Source organism: Sphaeramia orbicularis, unplaced genomic scaffold (genome assembly GCF_902148855.1).
Source record: "Sphaeramia orbicularis unplaced genomic scaffold, fSphaOr1.1, whole genome shotgun sequence".
Lineage (NCBI taxonomy): Eukaryota > Metazoa > Chordata > Actinopteri > Kurtiformes > Apogonidae > Sphaeramia > Sphaeramia orbicularis.
The window spans coordinates 85,762-105,171 of record NW_021941673.1 but is presented as its reverse complement, the minus strand read 5'-3'; the positions used below and the strand labels follow the sequence as shown (position 1 = coordinate 105,171).

At 47.1% G+C, this 19,410-nt stretch overlaps 4 protein-coding genes across 9 annotated transcripts in view; 1 reads left to right on the top strand and 3 right to left on the bottom strand.

Moving 5' to 3' along the window:
• On the bottom strand, nt 1-757 carry LOC115416776 (octapeptide-repeat protein T2-like; the record flags this gene model as incomplete). Its single annotated transcript, XM_030130638.1, is given in 2 exon segments — nt 1-224; nt 226-757. Coding segments are annotated over 2 exon segments (651 nt in total), but the record flags the coding sequence as incomplete, so codon positions are not given.
• Nucleotide 758: 1 nt separating this feature from the next.
• Nucleotides 759-1,938, bottom strand: LOC115416775 (cilia- and flagella-associated protein 251-like; the record flags this gene model as incomplete). Its single annotated transcript, XM_030130637.1, has 2 exons — nt 1,932-1,938; nt 759-1,747 (listed from the first exon to the last, which is right to left on the bottom strand). Coding segments are annotated over exons 1-2 (996 nt in total), but the record flags the coding sequence as incomplete, so codon positions are not given.
• A 1,024-nt stretch (nt 1,939-2,962) lies between these two features.
• pnpla4 (patatin-like phospholipase domain containing 4) lies at nt 2,963-9,033 on the top strand. Of its 3 annotated transcripts, none has more exons than XM_030130641.1 (7): nt 2,963-3,052; nt 4,132-4,348; nt 5,454-5,548; nt 5,685-5,820; nt 8,050-8,115; nt 8,225-8,377; nt 8,829-9,033. In XM_030130641.1, exons 2-7 carry the CDS (start codon nt 4,169-4,171, stop codon nt 8,958-8,960), a joined length of 762 nt encoding a protein of 253 aa, XP_029986501.1. In that variant the 5' UTR covers nt 2,963-3,052; nt 4,132-4,168; the 3' UTR covers nt 8,961-9,033. The 3 variants fall into 3 exon arrangements, with proteins under 3 accessions (XP_029986501.1, XP_029986504.1, XP_029986502.1); XM_030130644.1 differs by having other exon boundaries at nt 2,987-3,208; XM_030130642.1 differs by having other exon boundaries at nt 2,987-3,222; nt 4,133-4,348.
• Nucleotides 8,817-19,410, bottom strand: part of sts (steroid sulfatase (microsomal), isozyme S) — a 19,899-nt gene continuing 9,305 nt past the window's right edge. For 2 of the 4 annotated variants that reach the window (XR_003935021.1, XR_003935022.1), the window contains exons 8-13: nt 19,380-19,410; nt 19,130-19,289; nt 18,892-19,013; nt 11,179-11,548; nt 9,200-9,319; nt 8,817-8,956 (exon numbers count right to left, since the gene is read on the bottom strand). The exon at nt 19,380-19,410 is cut by the window's right edge and continues 107 nt beyond it. Coding sequence is in view for 2 of the 4 variants with exons in the window: in XM_030130639.1 (XP_029986499.1) it covers nt 11,196-11,548; nt 18,892-19,013; nt 19,130-19,289; nt 19,380-19,410 (666 nt within the window). In the remaining 2 variants the exon portion in view is untranslated. Of the gene's footprint in view, nt 8,957-9,199; nt 9,320-9,784; nt 11,569-18,891; nt 19,014-19,129; nt 19,290-19,379 lie in introns of those variants that run through there. The other 2 variants (XM_030130639.1, XM_030130640.1) reach the window with 2 other exon arrangements.

Here is a 19,410-nt window from a genome sequence, read left to right as displayed (position 1 = left end):
CCTCTCTGTTTTCGTCCTCTCTATTGTCCTGTTTTCGTCCTCTCTGTTGTCGTCCTCTCTGTTTTCGTCCTCTGTTGTCGTCCTCTTTTGTCGTCCTCTCTGTTTTCATCCTCTGTTGTTGTCCTCTCTGTTGTCGTCCTCTGTTTTCGTCCTCCCTTTTCGTCCTCCCTGTTTTCGTCCCCTCTGTTTTCGTCCCCTCTGTTTTCGTCCTCTCTGTTGTCGTCCTCTGTTGTCGTCCTCTCTGTTGTCGTCTCCTCTTTTGTCGTCCTCTGTTGTCGTCCTCTGTTGTCGTCCTCTGTTGTCGTCCTCTCTGTTTTCGTCCTCTCTGTTTTCGTCCTCTCTGTTGTCGTCCTCTCTGTTGTCGTCTCTGTTTTTGTCCTCTTTTGTCGTCCTCTCTGTTGTCGTCCTCTATGTTTTTTTTCCTCTCTGTTGTCGTCCTCTGTTTTCGTCCTCTCTGTTTTTGTCCTCTCTTTTTTTGTCCTCTCTGTTGTCGTCCTCTCTTTGTCGTCCTCTCTGTTGTCATCCTCTGTTTTCGTCCCCTCTGTTTTTGTCCTCTCTTTTTTTTTTCCTCTCTGTTGTCGTCCTCTGTTTTCGTCCTCTCTGTTTTTGTCCTCTCTCTTTTTTTTTCCTCTCTGTTGTCGTCCTGTTTTCGTCCTCTTTTGTCGTCCTCTGTTGTCGTCCTCTGTTTTCGTCCTCTTTTGTCGTCCTCTGTTTTCGTCCTCTCTGTTTTCGTCCTCTCTGTTTTCGTCCTCTGTTGTCGTCCCTGTTTCGTCCTCTTTGTCGTCCTCTGTGTGTCGTCCTCTCTGTTTTCGTCCTCTGTTTTTTGTCGTCCTGTTTTCGTCCTCTGTTGTCGTCCTCTCTGTTGTCGTCCTCTGTTGTCGTCCTCTCTGTTGTCGTCCTCTCTGTTGTCGTCCTCTCTGTTGTCGTCCTCTCTGTTTTCGTCCTCTCTGTTGTCGTCCTGTTTTCGTCCTCTGTTGTCGTCCTCTGTTGTCGTCCTCTGTTGTCGTCCTCTGTTGTCGTCCTCTGTTTTCGTCCTCTTTTGTCGTCCTCTGTTTTCGTCCTCTTTTGTCGTCCTCTCTGTTGTTGTCCTGTTTTCGTCCTCTTTTGTCGTCCTCTGTTGTCGTCCTCTGTTTTCGTCCTCTTTTGTCGTCCTCTTTTTTCGTCCTCTCTGTTGTCGTCCCCTCTGTTTTCGTCCTCTTTTGTCGTCCTCTGTTTTCGTCCTCTCTGTTGTCGTCCTGTTTTCGTCCTCTTTTGTCGTCCTCTGTTGTCGTCTCTGTTTTCGTCCTCTTTTGTCGTCCTCTGTTTTCGTCCTCTCTGTTGTCGTCCTCTCTGTTTTCGTCCTCTCTGTTGTCGTCCTGTTTTCGTCCTCTTTTGTCGTCCTCTGTTGTCGTCCTCTGTTTTCGTCCTCTGTTTTCGTCCTCTTTTGTCGTCCTCTGTTTTCGTCCTCTCTGTTTTCGTCCTCTGTTGTCATCCTCTGTTTTCGTCCTCTTTTGTCGTCCTCTGTTTTCGTCCTCTCTGTTTTCGTCCTCTCTGTTTTCGTCCTCTGTTGTCGTCCTCTGTTTTCGTCCTCTTTTGTCGTCCTCTGTTTTCGTCCTCTGTTTTCGTCCTCTCTGTTTTCGTCCTCTCTGTTTTCGTCCTCTGTTGTCATCCTCTGTTTTCGTCCTCTCTGTTTTCGTCCTTTGTTGTCGTCCTCTCTGTTTTTGTCCTCTCTCTCTCGGTCTCAGATGTCGTCTTCGTCCTCCTCCTCCTGGACGTACGTCTGTGTTTGTCTAATTCCGTCCTCTGTCTCAAACTTCAGCCTTTTTTCCTCCAGATTAAACTGGTTCAGTGGCAGAAAAAGAGATTGAGTTTCAACTGGAGCCCAAAAGAGAAACACAAGAAAGAGGCTGTTTTTGGAATGTGAAGGACAGAAGGACAGAGCCCAATCCAACTGTTCATGTGAGACTGGATCAATAAGAAAGAAAAGGCTCTGATCCATACCATGAAATAACAACATCTGATGATCAGTAACATGAGTTTGGACTGAGTTTACAAAGAAAAACAACTGAGGATCAATAAACGCAGATCAATGAATACATTTACAATCAGCCTGTTAATACAGTCAGTGACATCACACAGTGACATCATCACACAGTGACATCACAATGCAGCCCCCCCCCCATCTGTCACATCCTGCCTGTTGCTTTTTTCCCCTCACCTTTAGCCCCTCCCCCTGGTTTCAATTCCCCTTGAGTGTGTATGAAAAATGCAACAAATAAGTCTAAACATGACATAAAAGACTAAAAAAAAACCAAACAGCTGCATGAATAAAATGTAAAAAAGGAAAAATAATGTGACAGATGAAACAGATTTAATGACAGGAAAAGGACGGCAAAGATGAAAACGAGGGGAAACTTTTGAATGTGACAGACGGGATCGAAAGAGTGAAAATGACGTCAAAGACAAACAAACAAAGAAGTAAATAAACAAACAAGGAAGTAAATAAACAAACAAAGAAGTAAATAAAAGTATGAATAGATACAAAATAGTGATAAAAGATGAAAATGTGACACAGGGTCACAAATGTTCGTTAAACTGATGTCAAAGACAGAAATGATGAAAAAAAAGAAAAACACAAAAATAAATGACTCCAGATAAAATGATAGAAATATTCTGATGCAACAAAAAACATGTAACAATGAAAATGAGGTAAAAAAAAAAAAAAAAAAAAAAGGAATTAAATAAAAACACTGTAAATGAAACTACAGCAAAAATGGTGAAAAGATGAAAATTAAATTTAATTAAATAATTATTCTATTATTAATAAAAAGAAAAAACGAAAAAATGTGTGAAATATGGGACAACATAAAAGTCATGGGTTTGATGCAACAAAAACAAGATTAAAAAGAAAAACAATGTCAAAAAGTTGCATTATTTATCATTTTGTCGTCTACTTTGCTTTTATTTTGAAAGCCCCGCAAACCGGAAGTTCCGGTCTCTACTTCCGATTGTCTGTAGCTTCGTGCTACCGTGGAGACGGACCCGTATTGTGGTTTTCCGGCTCTAAATCCCGGTATTTCTTTCAAAATCGTCCTTAATGACCTGCTCTAACATTTATCCGTAAATATTCGACATGTTTCAGTTCAAGTTTTTCACTCAAACACGAAAAAAGAGCGAAAAACCACCGCGTTTTTCTGCTGTGAAAGGTCGGACCGGGAGTGTTACTGTGGTGCGTTCAGGACGGTAGGAAAAACGATTATTTGGCAAAAAAATATACAGTTAAGCCGATGGAAAGAAAAGAAATAAACTTTAAATAATTAAGTCTAATTATTATCATTAATATGAAAACTGTAACAGACATAATACTCAGAGTTTTATGATTTAGACTAAAGTAATCTGTTGTTTCGTTGTGTTTGAAACTTTAACAGCATGTCCGTGAACAGGTCTTGAATACCGTCCAACTGACACAATAATAATAAATATTTATCTGTAATTAAGTTAATTAAATATTGAAAAAAAAAATACTGAAAATGTGTTTATTATGAACAGAATCATCACGGATACTCCAACTAAACCAAACATATAATTAAAAACAAAAAAATAAACTTTATTTCTACATTCAAACATCAGAGTAAAAATAATTACTATTTCTACAAATAAGAATAATTATTAATAGTCATTAGGGATTACTTTTAGTAGTAATAATAGTAAGAATTACGGAGAATTAATGAGTAATAATAATAATATAATAATTACTAATTTGTATTCTTTCTACATTCAAACATCAGATTTGAATGGTAATTGGATTTGAATGTAACAGGTATTTTTGTAACTTTACTTCAGTTTCATTCAGACGGTGAAGAATTTACATTTACAACATATAAAATTTATGGAATATATAGAATAATTTAATGTCACATTTACAACATATAGAATAATTTATATGACACCATATAGAATAATATAATTTATATAATACTATATAGATTAATATAATGTCAGATGTTTGTCGTTTGTTTCTTCTTTTCTTTCTGTTTCTTCTTTTCTTTCTGTCTTTTCTCTTCTTTCTGTTTGTGTTTTTTTCTTTTCTTTCTGTTTGTCAGTTAAACTCCCTCAGTCGTCCAATCCCTGCTCTGTGTTCTTATTTTCCAGTTGTTCAAACGTCCTCTTCTGATTGGTCGACAGCCTGATGACGCTGCTGAACCTGTCCTTCGCTGCCTGTGGGTTTCTGGGTATTTACCAGCTGGGCGCCGTGGGGGCGGTCCTTCGCCACGGGGGCCGGCTGACGGCATCCCTGAAGGCGTGTGCCGGGGCGTCAGCCGGAGCGTTGGTGGCAGCCGTGGTCGTTACGGCGCCCGACAAACTACAGGTACTGGTCTGACAGTGGCGCACCTTTAACAAATACAATATTAACTTGATATTAGCACGATATTAACAAGAAATTAGCACGATATTAACTTGATATTAGCACAATATTAACAAGAAATGAGCACGATATTAACACAATAGTAGCACGATATTAACAAGAAATGAGCACGATATTAACACAATATTAGCACGATATTAACAAGAAATTAGCACGATATTAACACAAAATTAGCGCAATATTAGCACGATAGTAACACGATATTAGCACGATATTAACACAATATTAGCACGATATTAACACGAGATTAACAAGAAATTAGCACAATATTAACACAATATTAGCACGATATTAACAAGAAATTAGCACGATATTAACACAATATTAGCACGATATTAACAAGAAATTAGCACGATATTAACACAATATTAGCGCAATATTAGCACGATAGTAACACGATATTAGCACGATATTAACACAATATTAGCACGATATTAACACGAGATTAACAAGAAATTAGCACAATATTAACACAATATTAGCATGATATTAACAAGAAATTAGCACAATATTAACACGATATTAACACAATATTAGCACGATATTAACACAATATAAGCACAATATTAACAAGAAATTAGCACAATATTAACATGATATTAACACAATATTAACACAATGTTAGCACAACATTAACACCATATTTCCATGTTACTGACACGATATTAACACAATATTAAGACAGTAGCATGTTACTAACACGATATTAGCATGATATTAACATGATTTAACAGGCTAGTTTTCTCCTTCATATTAAACAGATTTAATTGGATCATGTTTGGAACTTTGATCAATCTTTAAAAACACTGAACTGAAACTGTAATAATCAACATTTATCTGATATTATTTAGTTTTAACTGAATTAAATGTTTAAAAGCTGCACGTTTTTATTTTGACCACAATAATCACAGAAGTTCAAATAAAACCAGATTTAATCCAAAAATGAAATGTTCAGATAAATGAACGTCTGCTTGTGTTTGTTGGTTTGACAGTTGTTTTTTTAGTTCAATGGTGATTTATTTATTTGTTTATTTGTTTGTGTTTCCAGGCGTGTACAGACTTCACCCTCTCATTGGCCGACACCGTCAGACGCCAGCGCTTCGGCGCCGTCACACCAGGATTCGACTTCATGCTCGCACTGCGGTAAAATTTACCCATGATTCACTGCTGTTCTGATGAAGGCCAATGGACAGACCTGTGTCACATGACCCCAAAGTCACATGACCCAACCGTCACATGACCTGAGTTTGTTACCTGACCAATGGCGTGTTCTCCTCAGGGAGGGGCTGGAGGACATCCTTCCAGGTGACGCCCACCGCCGGGCCACGGACCGCCTCCACGTGTCCATCACCCACTCTAGAACCGGACGGAACCACATAGTGTCGCAGTTCAGGTCCAGAGATGAGCTGGTGTCGGTACGTGGACCTGGTCTGAGTCCGGTACGCAGACCTGGTCTGGGTACGTGGACCTGGTCTGGGTCCGGATCTGCCCTAGAACCACAAATAAAAAAAACAAAACACACACCTGTCAATCAAAGCCTGAGTCTGAAGGTGTCCCGCCCACAGAGGCCCCTTTAAACACCTACATGCTGTTGACCCCGTTGACCACTGTTGACCTGATGACTCCTGTTGACCACTGTTGATCCCCATTGACCACTGTTGACTCCTGGTGACACTGTTGACCCCTGATAACCCCTGTTGACCCTGGTGACCCTCCTGACCCCTGTTAACCACTTTTAACCCCTGATGACCCCGTTGACCACTGATGACCGATGACCCCTGTTGACCCCTGATGACCCAGTTGACCCCTGTTGATCCCCGTTGGCCACTGTTGACCTGATGACTCCTGTTGACCAACACTGACCCCTGATGACTCCTGTTGACCATTGTTGACTCCCATTGATCCCTGTTGACCACTATTCACTCCTGTTGACCCCAAATGACTCCTGTTCACCCCCGCTGACCTCTGTTGACCCCTGTTGATCACTGGTGCTCCTGTTGACCCTGATGACTCCTGTTTGCTATTGTTGACCCCTGTTGACTCCCGTTGACCGTTGTTGACCCGATGACTCCTGGTGACCCCCGTTGACCCTGTTGACCATTGTTGACCCCGATAACCCCTGTTTACCCCTGATGACCCTGTTGACCCATGATAACCCCAGTTGACCCTGTTGACCCCTGTTGACCCGATGACTCCTGTTGACCCCCGTTGACCCCTGATGACCCTGTTGACCCCCGTTGACCCTGTTGACCACTGATGACCCCTGTTGACCCCCATTAGCTACTGTTGACCCGATGACTCCTGTTGACCAATGTTGACCCCTGATGACTCCTGGTGACCTTGTTGACCCCTGATAAACCTGTTGACCACTGTTGACTCCTGTTTATACCCGTTGACCCCCGTTGACCACTGGTGACCCCCGTGGACCACTGTTGACCCCCATTGACCTTCATTAATCCCTGTTGACCACTATTCACCCCTGTTAACCACTTTTGACCCCGATGACCCCTGTTGACCCCTGATGACCTCCGGTGACCACTGTTGACCATTGTTCACCCCTTTTGACCCCCGTTGACCACTGTTGACCCTGTTGGCCCCCATTGACCACTGTTGACCCGATGACTCCTGTTGACCACCGTTGACCCCTGATGACTCCTGGTGACCCTGTTGACTCCCGTTGACCCAATGAGCCTGTTGACCCCTGATGACCCTGTTAACCCTGCTGACCACTGTTGACCACTTATTACCCCTGTTGACCTCTGATGACCCCCGTTGACCCCTGTTGGCCACTGTTGAACCGATGATTCCTGTTGACCAACGTTGACCCCTGATGACTCCTGGTGACCCTGTTGACCCCTGATGACCCTGTTGACCACTGTTGACTCCTGTTTACCCCTGTTGACCCCCATTAACCACTGTTGACCCCGGTTGACCCCCTTTTGACCCATGTTGACCCCCGTTAATCCCTGTTGACCACTGTTCATCTCTGTTAACCACTTTTGACCCCCGATGACCCCTGTTGACCCTCGATGACCTTCGTTTACCACTGTTGACCCCTTTTGACCCCACTGACCACTGTTGACCCCCATTGACCACTGTTCACCTCATTGACCCCTGATGACTCCTGTTGACCCCTGATGACCCCTGTTGAGCCCCGTTGACTACTGTTGACCACTGTTGACCCCTGTTGACCACTGATGACTCCTGGTGACCCCTGATGACCCCGTTAACTCCCGTTGATCCCTGTTGACCACTATTGACCTGATGACCCCTGTTGACCCTACTGACCCCCTTTGACCACTGTTGACCTGATGACTCCTGTTGACCCCTGTTGACTGCTGCTGACCTGATGACTCCTGTTGACCTGTGATGACCCTTGTTGACCCCCTTTGACCACTGTTGACCCCCGATGACCCGTTAACCCCCGTTGACCACTGTTGACCCGTTGACTCCTGTTGACCCTTGTTAACCCCCATTGAACACTGCTGACCCAGTGATCCCTGTTGACCACTGATGACCCCTGATGACTCCTGGTGACCCCTATTGAGAACTGTTGACCCCCGATGACCTCCACTGACCCTTGATGAATCCTGTTGACCCCTGATGACTCCCATTGACCCCTGGTTATCTGGTTCTTCCTGCAGGTCCTCCTAGCCAGCAGCTTCGTTCCGGTCTATGCTGGGTTCCAGGCGATGGAGTTCCGAGGGGAGGTGGGTGGAGCCTGACAGAGGCGGTCCAATCAGATTGACAGGTTGCTGTGTATTTCAGAGGTGGGTGGAGCCTGACAGGGGTGGGCAGTGACAGTTTGTTCTGTTTCAGAGGTGGGTGGACGGGGGCTTCTCCGACAGCTTGCCCCTCCTCCCTGTGGGCCGGACCATCACCGTGTCTCCATTCTCTGGACCGCAGGACGTGTGTCCGGTCCACAGGGGACGCTCCGGACGCCGCCTCAGACTGGCCAACATGGACATAATGGTAGGTGGACCAAGGACCAGTAGACCCACTACACCCACCTGGACCCACTAGACCCACCTGGACCTACCTGGGACCAGTAGGCATCTGAGGAATGTTTTTGTCGCGACGTGCATTGTGGGAATCGGAGGCTGCGTGAACCTCTACTTCCCACAATGCACGTCGTGACAAAAACATTCCTCAGATGTCCAGTTCCTCCAGACTCTGAACGTAAACACATGGTTCTGTTTGTGGAACGAAGAAAGCGTTCAGCATGAGGAAGAGATTCAGCTGAGGAATGACAGACAGACGAACGGACCAATGAGACCGAGGAGAGGACTGAGGACGGACAGATCTGAGGAAACACTGGACACCAAAGTCTGCACCTTTAAACTCAGTTCAAGTGTGTTTGAGATGTTCACCTGCATGTCTTCTATTCCGTATGTTCTCGGTGGTCCTCCTTGGTCCTCATCAGTTGTCGTTGGAGAACCTCATTCGTCTGAACCAGGCCTTGTTTCCTCCGTCCCACACACACATGCAGACTCTGTGTCAACAAGGATTCAACGACGCCGTCCGCTTCCTGAAGGCGGAGTCATGGATGAGCTGAGGACGAGGGCGGAGACGAAGGACCAGTCACTTATTGAAGCTTTAATTTGAACTGTCTGAATTAAATTCCACTGATTGAACTTCAAAGGTTCAGGAGTCGTTCATGACAAAAACATGAAGGATCTGATTTAAACACACACTGTGGACGACAGCACACATCTGAGAGTAGATTTACAGTTAGAGAGAAATATAAGCAGCAGTAACAGGGGGGAGGAACAGGGGGGAGGAACGGACACCCACCCGTGTCTCCGTTTGACTCCCTGGGTCCAGACGTCCAGGTCTGTGTTAAGCTCCGCCTCCCTCTGACCCTCCGCTCTTCTTTGTTGAATTCGACCAGTGCTGAGTTCAGTGAAGGCAGAACTGAAATGTGTTCAGAGAGATAAGAAAAAAGAAGGATGAGAGGAAAGAAAGAGGAAAAAGAAGGAGAGAGGAAAAAGAAGGAGAGAGGAAAATGGAGAGAGGAAAAAGAGAAAAGAAAGGAAAAGGATGAGGGAAAAGAAGGAAAAGGGAGAGAAAAGAAAGGAAAAGGAGGGAGGGAAACGACAGAAGAGAACATCCAAGAAAAAAGAACAGGAGATGGAAAAGAGGAGAAGAGAGAGGTAATGAACAAGGAAGAGAGAGAAGTGGGATTAAAGGAAAGAGAGAGAGACAGGGAAAACAGAAGATAGAGTGAGGTTTAAAGGATACAGAAAAAGAAAAATGGGTGGAAAAACAGATAGATGAAAAATAGAAAAACAGAAAGAAAACTGGCAGAGAAAAGATGGGAAAATGGTGGAAAATCAGGGAAAAGAGATGGAAAAAGAAGGACAACATGCAGAAAACAAATGAAAAACAGAGGGAAAACAAAGAAAGAACAGGTGGGAAAAAAGGAAAAACAAGTGGAAAACAGATAAAAAGATAAAACGGGTAAAAGCCCTGCAGTCACATGACCCAAACCCTGCGCTGTTACTGGGTGTTGGAACCACAGAAGAACAGTTTAAACCATGTGACCCACACACACGACCTTTGACTGATGTCATTCCTCCACCTGTCACTTCTTTCATCCTTTCTTTGTTTCTCTGATTATTTTTGTTTTTTTACATATAATTCTTCATAGAAGTCGTTCTGTGGTTTCATCTCATGTTCATGTTGGTTCTGATGATTCTAGAACCCACAGTCCAACAGATTCTGCACATTTAACCCACATAGAATAATACTACTAATACTAATAATACTACTACTAGTAATAATAATAATAATAAAGTGACAAATCAAACAGAATCTGAAACTGGACTGAGTTCAACACAAATGCTGACGTTAAACCACATTTAAAACCGGGTTTAAACTATTAAATCCACTAATTATCTGAAGTTCAGTCCATTATCACACATTTAACCGTTAAATGACACTAATGACTAACGACATCTGGGTTCATTCACAACAGTTAAGAAACTATGTTGATACATTTAATTAAACTGTTCATTAGTAAGTAAGTCAAATTAATCTGATTTCCAACATTCAGACGATTCTGTTTAAAACCTGAAAAAAATGGAACCAGTTCAATAAACAGTCAATTCAAATGTTAAAAACAAACAAAAAACACGTTAACTTTATTACCTTTAGAGGGAAATTTGGTCTATGGAGTTCACCCATCTGAAACAGTACCTAGTACTAGCATTAGCATATTAGCATTAGCACATTAAGGATAAGGAAAGGGTTAAATCACAGTATGATCCCAGAAGGTAACTTCAGTTTCTGTATGGCACCCATCCTAATACACCTAGCCTTAGCATTAGCATGCTAAGGCTAACCCACTGTATTATCTTAACATCTGTTTCCTTTAACTGTGGTTCTAGAACCTGAATCCAACCCTGACTAGAACAAACATTCATTTCATTGTTTTTTTTCTAGTTTTAAAGTTTTATTTATGTTCAAAAATAAAATAAGTTTTAGTTTATTTCATTAAGTTCACAACATTTTTTGCAAACTCATAATTTTAGTTTTTGATTTGTTTTTAAGTTGCTAAATTTGTTGCTATGTGCTTTTAGAAAAAAACAGCTGTTATGGGAACATGAAAAGTTACATCTGTCAAAAAAAGTAAATGATAAGTCCAAGCCTACAGTCAGGGTCTATTTTTTACAGTGTGGAAAAAAAAGAGTCCAGAGAATGAGGAAGGATTCAGGTCTGGACCAGGACTGGACCAGGTCTGAGCAGGTCTGGACCGGGTCTGAGCAGGGCACCTCAGATGGGCCTGGTCCTACTGGTCCTGGTCACACCTGCAGAGGCGGCTGAAGCTGGAGCAGCAGGGCTGAAGCCATGGTTTCCACATCAGGTGTCCTAAACTCATCTGACTCTCCACCGGCGTCACTGAGCGTCGGTGCCTTAGCTCCGCCTCCTTCATGGCCTCCAGGATGGCGCCGTAGGCGGGGTCGGTGTCCGGGGTTAGGGGTGTGGTCTCCGACGGGTCCTTGGATAGGTCGAACAGCAGAGGCGGGTCGTGGTAGGTCACATGACCAGGTGTACAGAAGCAGACGTGGGTGTGGAAGCATCCGGTCTGAGAGTCTGGGTAGAAGTCTGGAGTGAAGAAGAAGGCCTTATACACCGAGGACCCTGGAACACAGCAATACCCCCTTAAATAAAAGAAAGAAACAGCACACCACCTTAAAACACACAGGAAACAGCTGGTCTGAGAGTCTGGGTAGAAGTCTGGAGTGAAGCAGAAGGACTCATACACTGAGGAACACCAAAACGCCACCTTAAAAAAACTGAAGAAACACACAATACCACCTTAAATAAAAGAGGAAACACACAATCCATCCATTCTCTTCCTCTTACTGGGGGCCGGGTCACGGGGTAACAGTCTAAGCAGGGATGCCCAGACTCCTCCCTCTCCTCAGACTCCTCCTCCTGGTGGGACATGCCCAGAACACCTTCCTAGGTTGGAGTCCAGAAGGATCTGAACCAGCTGTCTGATCCACCTCAGCTGGTTCCTCTGGATGTGGAGGAGCAGTGGTTCTACTCTGGACCCACCCACCCTATGGAGGAAACTCATGTGGACCGCTTGTATCCTGGATCTGGTCTTTTGGGTCCTGACCCAAAGCTCATGACCACAGGTGAAGATTTGAACGTAGACTGAGGGTAAATCAAAAGCCCCTACGAAGAAGAAAGATCTAAAGAACGTGATGTCACCCGACATGGCCCAGCCAGGCCCCACCCTGGAGCCAGGCCCGGGGTTGGGGCTCAAAAGTGAGCACTTGGTGGCCGGGCCTTTACCCACTGGGCCCGGCCAGGCCCAGCCCGAAGGAGCAACATGGGTCTGCCCTCCGGTGGACTCACCACCCACCGAGGGAGCTGTAGGGGCTGGGTGCAGTGTGGACTGGGTGGCAGTGGACGGCAGGGGGCTGGACGACCCCATCCCCGGACACAGAGTCTGGCTCTAGGGTCACTTCACTGGGGGGAGAAGGCGGAGCTTGTGAGGGAGGTTGACAGATACCGTCTAGATCTAATGGGACTCACCTCTACACACAGGTGGGGCTCTGGAACCCAACCCCTCCAGAGGGGCTGGACTCTGGAACCCAACCCCTCCAGAGGGGCTGGACTCTCCACTTCTCTGACATTGCCTGTGGTCAGCGGCGGTGGGCTGGTGTGGGCGTGGTCATAGCCCCTCAGCTCAGCCGTCATGTGTTGGAGTTCACCCCGGTGAACCAGAGGGTGGTGTCCCTGCGCCTTCAGGGCGGGGACAGGGTTGTCTGGGCCTACGGGCCCAACAGCAGTGCAGAGTACCAGACCTTCTTGGAGTCCCTGGGAGGGGTACTGGATTGTGCTGCAACTGGGGACTCCAGTGTTCTCCTGGGGGACTTCAACGTCCACGTGGGCAATGACAGTGAGACCTGGAGGGGGGTGATGGGGAGGAACGCCCCCCCCGATCTGAACCCCAGGGGTGTTCTGTTCTTGGACTTCTGTGCTCGTCACAGTTTGTAAGTAAGTAAGTAAGTAAATTTTATTTCTAGAGCACTTTTCACAGACAGAGTCACAAAGTGCTTTATCAATTCAAATCAGAATCAAATTAAGTTTCCAGACCCAACAGAATCCTTCAGGGGCAAACACTTGTGATTGGTGACAGTGGAAGGAAAAACTTCCCTTTAACAGCAGAAACCTGGAGCAGACCCAGACTCCTGAAGGATGGACGTCTGCCTGGACCAGTTGGGGTTAAAGAGAGAGAGAGTAAAGGAGGAGAAAAGAGAGAGCAATAGAGATATAGAGAGACTGGGGGGGGGGGGGGGGGGGTCGGGGGATGACACATGGAGTACGTTATGATGAATACATAGAGTATAATCAGTTTGTGGTGGTCCTGGGTCAGGTGGGAGACTAAAAAGCTTTTTTGAACAGGAGGGTTTGGAGGTGTTTCTTAAAGCTCTGTGCAGAGTCCATGGACCGTAGGTGTAGAGGCAGGTCATTCCATAGATGTGGTCCACAGCTTTAACAGACCTGTCACCGCGTGTGCTAAAACAGGTCCGTGGAACCATCAGCAGGTGTGTGGAACCATCAGCAGGTGTGTGGAACCATCAGCAGGTGTGTGGAACCATCAGCAGGTGCTGTCCTGAAGACCTCAGGCTACGAGTCGAGCTGTAGGGCTGGATCAGGGAAGCAATGTATGCAGGGGCCTGGCCATGTAGGGCCCGGAAAGTTAGCACCAGAATTTTGAAATGAAGACGATATAGAACAGTAGCCAGTGGAGAGATTTAAGGATGGGAGTGATGTGGGTTCTCCTGTTTGTGCGGGTCAGAAGGCTTCAGCAGAGTTCTGGACAAACTGTAGACGGGCCAGCTCCTTCTTGTTTAAGCATGTAAACAGGCTGTTGCAGTAGTCTAAGCCAGAAGACACAAAAGCGTGAACGATCATCTCGAGCTCATTTGTGGACACCATAGATCTGAGTTTGGAGATGTTGCGTAGGTGGAAGAAACAGTTTTTCACCAGGTGTTTGGAGTAGAATTCTAAAGACATGTCCTGGTCAAAGATGACGCCCAGATTCCTCAGTTTGGACTTTACCGAGGAACTCAGGTCTCCAAGGTGATGTTTGATCCCTGGGATTGCACTGTCCGGGTCAGTGATGAGGGTCTGTGTTTGACTGGAGTTCAGCTGGAGGCTGTTCTCATTTAGCCACTGCTTCAGCTCTGACAAGCAGATGATTAAGGAACTCAGTTTGTGGGGCTCAGAGGAGTTAAAGGAGCAGTATATCTGGATGTCATCCGCGAATAGATGATAGGAGACATCACTGTACTGTCGGATAATGTGGCCAAGTGGGAGGACATAGAGTAAGAATAGCACTGGTCCCAGGACAGAGCCTTGGGGCACACCACACAGTAGATCCGCTGAGTCAGATTGGAAGTTGTTTATTGACACAGTGAAGCTTCTGCCGGTCAGGTAAGAGGAGAACCAGTCTAGCACAGGACCTGACGTCCCTACCAGGTCCCTCAGTCTCTCAATCATTATGGTATGGTCCACTGTGTCAGAGGCCGAGGACAGATCTAGCAGGACCAAGACCGTGGATTTCCTGGAGTCAGCCTCCATCAGGATGTCACTAGACACTTTTAATAGTGCGGTTTGTGTTGAGTGGCGTTGTCTAAACCCAGACTGAAAAGTGTCATAGATCTGGTGTGTCTCCAGAAAAGCTGTAAGTTGTTTAGACACTGCCTTCTCAAGGATTTTGGCCAATAGGGGGAGCTTTGAAATGGGCCTGTAGCTTTTGAAGTCTGTGGGGTCCAGTGTGGTTTTCTTTAGTTTAGGTTCTATGATGGCCTGTTTGAAGGAGCTGGGAAACAAACCAGTTGAGAGCAGCAGGTTAAAAAACTTTGTGACCCATGGTCCAATAGTGTCAAAGACACCGACAAGGAGCTTATGGGGAAGGATGTCTGCAGAGTTGGAGGAGGGTTTCGTTTTGGATAAAAGTGCTGAGATGTCCTCCAGTGTCACAGGGTCGAAAGAGGACCAGGTTTGCAGAGGGGGATCAGATAGGGTCAGACGGCCAGAGGGTGGTGGGATATTGTGTTTAATATCCCTGATCTTGTCTGTGAAGAAGTTTAGGAAGTCACTGATGTCAGCTTTACAGAGCACGGGGGGGGGGGGGGGGGGAGGACAGCAGGGGACACACTGGACTGGACTGTGTCACAGATTACTTTGGGGTTTTTCTTGTTTGTGGCTCTAAGTTTGTGGAAGTAGCTGGATCTTGCCTCCTTAATCATTTTATTTAATGAGGTTATGAGATCTTTCAGATGTAACCTGTGTACTTCCAACTGGGTTGATTTCCAAAGACGCTCAGTTTTGCAACAAGTTCTCCTTAGGTTTAAGATGTTTTCATTTATCCAGGGACAAGACCACTTACGAGTGACATTGGTTTTCAGGGGAGCCACCTGGTCCAGAATAGAGCTGCAGTGTGTGGAGAAGCACTGGATAAACTCATCAACATCGGGACACTCATTAAGAAGACTAGGGTTAAACAGGGCACGGAAATCCTGGGCTGTGGACTCTGTAATGATCCTCCTCTTGGCCCTTCTAGGTGCAGGCTTGGGCTCCAGAGGCACACGTAAGTCAAAAAACACACCACAATGATCACTCAAGTGCACATCCTCAACACACACATTTGTGACGTGTAAGCCCAGTGAGAAAACCAGGTCCAGGGTGTGGCCTTTCTTGTGGGTGGGGCCAGATACATGTTGTTTGAGGTTAAAAGTGTCAGTCATGGCTAAAAGTTCCATTGCTGGGCTGGATGAATTGTTATCGATGTGCAGATTGAAATCCCCAAGAATTAAAACCTTCTCCAGTTTTATTATTGATGTTAGGAAATCACTGAAATCGCTTAAGAAGGCACCAGCAGGGCCAGGGGGACGGTAGATTAAGAAACAGTAAAACACACTGGACCAGCCAATCTGGATCATTGTGACTCAAATGAGGGAAAGTCATCGGTGCTCATCCCTCTGCATATGTATTTGTCTTGGTGCACTACAGCCAGGCCACCGCCCCGGCAACAGGGGCGGGGCTGACCAACAGCAGAGCAGCCAGGAGGGCACAGTTCATTTAAATGAATGAACTCCCCATCCCTCTGCCACGTCTCCGTCAGGAATAATGCATCCAAGTTCCTGTTGGTAAAAAGCTCATTTAGGGAGAAGGATTTATTGGCAATGGAACGTGCATTTAGTAATCCAAACCGGCTAGGTGGTGGTAACGTCATGGTGTTCGTGTCCGCTGTGTGTAATGGGATTTGTCTGAACCACCTACGATGCCTTTTAGCAGAGTGAAACCCCATACGAGACCTGGATATGACAGGAATGGGGAAGAGCAAGGCAGAGGTGTAGGCTGCTGGAGATGGGGAAGGAGAAGAGGAATTCACTGAGGTGGTTAGTTGACAGGTGGACAGTGAGGGCCTGGGAGAGGAGGACAGATCAGCTGGGGTGGTGTTCATTCTCACTACAGGTTTTACAGCAGACTCTGAACGTGGTGATATTAGATGTGACCAGCAGGGGGAGCAGGTGACTGCAGCAGAAGAGGGAGGGCATAGTCACACTGGTGTGGGTGTGGTTTTGGTCAGGACAGCGTGTTGGATGTTTTGAGCCAAGACCCTGCTGCCTAGTCTAGAGGGATGGACACCATCGGACTTGTAGAAGGAGGAGCGGTTCCAGAACAGATTAAAGTTATCAATAAAACTGAAGCCGTTCAGAGCAGAGGCGGACTGGAGCCAGGTGTTCAGACTGAGGAGTCGGCTGAAACGGCCCACACCACGGGCAAAGGAGGGGAGGGGCCCGGAAATGAAAACAGCCTTCCCGGATCCTTTCAGTTTATCAAAGAGGTTTTTAAAATGAACCTTTGTCACTTCGGACTGTTGAACAGAAGTGTCATTGAAGCCCACGTGAACTATGATCCGGGTAACGGTGGATGGCAGCGAGAGCAGCAGCTGAGGCAGTTCATGGAGGATGGAGGTGACGGTGGAACCAGGAAAACACCTGGTTATGGCGTTAAAGAAACGGACGGTACGGATGATGGAGTCCCCGAGGATAGCGGTGGTCGGAAGGAAAAGTGGTCGAGGAGACGGTGTTGAAGGTGAAGGGTTCCTGGGCTCTCTAGGTGGACATTCCACGGGTAGACCATCGGAGTGACGGCGGACGGCCTCTCGGAGGAGGCGGCGTCGGGCCAAAGAACGGACCGAGGAGCGGGGACCCTTGTTCGATGGCTTTACAGGAGGACCGGCTTTAGGACCGTCGCCGGTAATCAGCTCGGTGGCAGCCACGGTGTTAGCAGGAGCCGGTTCCCAGACAGACCCAGGTGGGATGGGGGGCACATCAGCCACAGCGGGGGGAGCCGGAGCGTCCTCCACGGACAGGACGCTGAAGCGGTTTGATGTGCTGATGGTCGGCGGTTGTGAGTCTTTGCTCGTGTTCTTTTTGCGGCCACGAATCACCACTTCAGACCAGGGTGTAGAACACAGGGGGCGAGGACAGGCAGAGGAAGGATCCCATAACACCGTATCATCACAGGAGGCTTTGGGCTTCTGTGGGCTGTTCAGGAACAGACTGGACAGTGTGGGAAGGCGGCTGGAGAAACCACAGAGCTGGGCATTTTTCTCCACGAGTTCTGCGGAGAGGCGCAGTATTTCCTCTTTGAGATCTGCGATAGTTTGGTAAGCCTTTACCAGGGTTTTGTTTGCTTGGACGAGAGGACTATCTCCGGCTGATGAGGATGACGCCATGGTGGTAACAGCGAGATACCAGGGGCAGAGCGCGGGAAGCGGTGGGTGACAGCCACAGGTAAGGATCCACTGACAATACTTACCTGCCCTGATGGAGGTTTGGGTTGATGGCGTCAAGTTAAGAAGACACGGTTAAGAGGTTAGGTTCAAGTGAGTAAGCGTTGAAAGACAAGAAATAAGTAGTTAAAAGGCTGGATTTCTAAGAGTAGATCCGCTGGCGGTTTGACAGACATGCGCAGAGGAGGATGATGGTTTGTCCAGAACAAACACCATGTTCCAACACAGGGAGGTCCAGAAGTGCACGTGGCACCAGGACACCCTAGGCCGGAAGTCCATGATCCACTTCGTTGTCGTGTCATCAGACCTCCGACTGCGTGTTTTGGACACTTGGGTGAAGAGAGGGGCGGAGCTGTAAACCGATCACCACCTGGTGGTGAGTTGGATCTGCTGGTGGAGGAGGGAGACTGGGCATGCCCAGACGTGTTGTGAGGGTCTGTTGAACATCTGGCAGAGCCCGATGTCAGCGCGGTCTTCAACTCCCACCTCCAGCTGAGCTCCTCCCAGATCCAGGGGCAGGTTGGGCACATTGAGTCCCAGTGGACCATGTTCTCCACCTCCGTTGTCGAAGCGGCTGCTTGGAGCTGTGGTCCAGGGTCTCCGGTGCCTGTTGTGGCGGCGATCCCCGAACCTGGTGGTGGACCCTGTAAGTAAGGGATGCTGTCAAGCTGCAGAAGGAGTCTGATGGAGCCTTGTTGGCTCGTGGGACTCCAGAGGAGCTGATGGGTACCGGCAGGACAGGCGTACCGCAGCCCGAGCGGTGGTGGAGGCAAAAACTTGGGTCTGGGTGGAGTCTGGGGAGGCCATGGAGGAGGACTATCAGTTGGCCTCAAGGAGAGTCTTTGCCCCAAGTGGAGGAGTTCAAGTATGTGAGGGTCTGGTTCACAAGTGAGGGAAACACACAATACCACCTTAAAACACAGACAGATGTTGAATGTTTCATTCTAATATTGATCGTTCATGCACAGATATTGAATATTAAATGTTGAAGGTCCAAACCCCATCACAGGATCCAGTCCTGTTCTAAGGGGGTCTTTACAGGGTCCTTGTGTAAGTGGACAAATAGGACCTGTACCCTGGTCCTGTAGACCTGGGACGTGTACCCTGGTCCTGTAAACCCTGGACCCGTACCCTGGTCCCTTGGAGGTGGACTCACCGTTGGGGGGGTTCCATCGGACGGCGTTCAGGTAGGAGTTACAGTAGTGGAACAGGAAGTCATGTCCAGAGCGCTGGACTGTCCCCTCCAACAGGGACATGAGGTCCAGACCGTCTATGGGACTGGGACAGGACAGAGAGAGTCAGGACAGGGACCAACAGGACCAAAGGGGACACACAGGGACCAACAGGGACCACCCCAGATAAGGGTCTGATCCGGTTCAGACCAGTTCACTCACCGGTCCTGTGGTACTGTGGCCCCGCTGAGCCGGACCAGGGTGGGGAACAGGTCCATGTTACTGGTGGGCTGGTCCACCTCCACCCCAGGGGGAATCCGTCCAGTCCACCGGACCAGACCTGGGACCCGGATCCCACCTTCCCAGTTAGTGGACTTCCCTGCTGCTCACACAAACAACAATGACATAAACATAAACAAACAACATAAACAATATAAACAACAACAAACATCACATCCATATGTGTGTGTACCTTTGAAGCCCCCGTTGGACCCCCCGTGGAC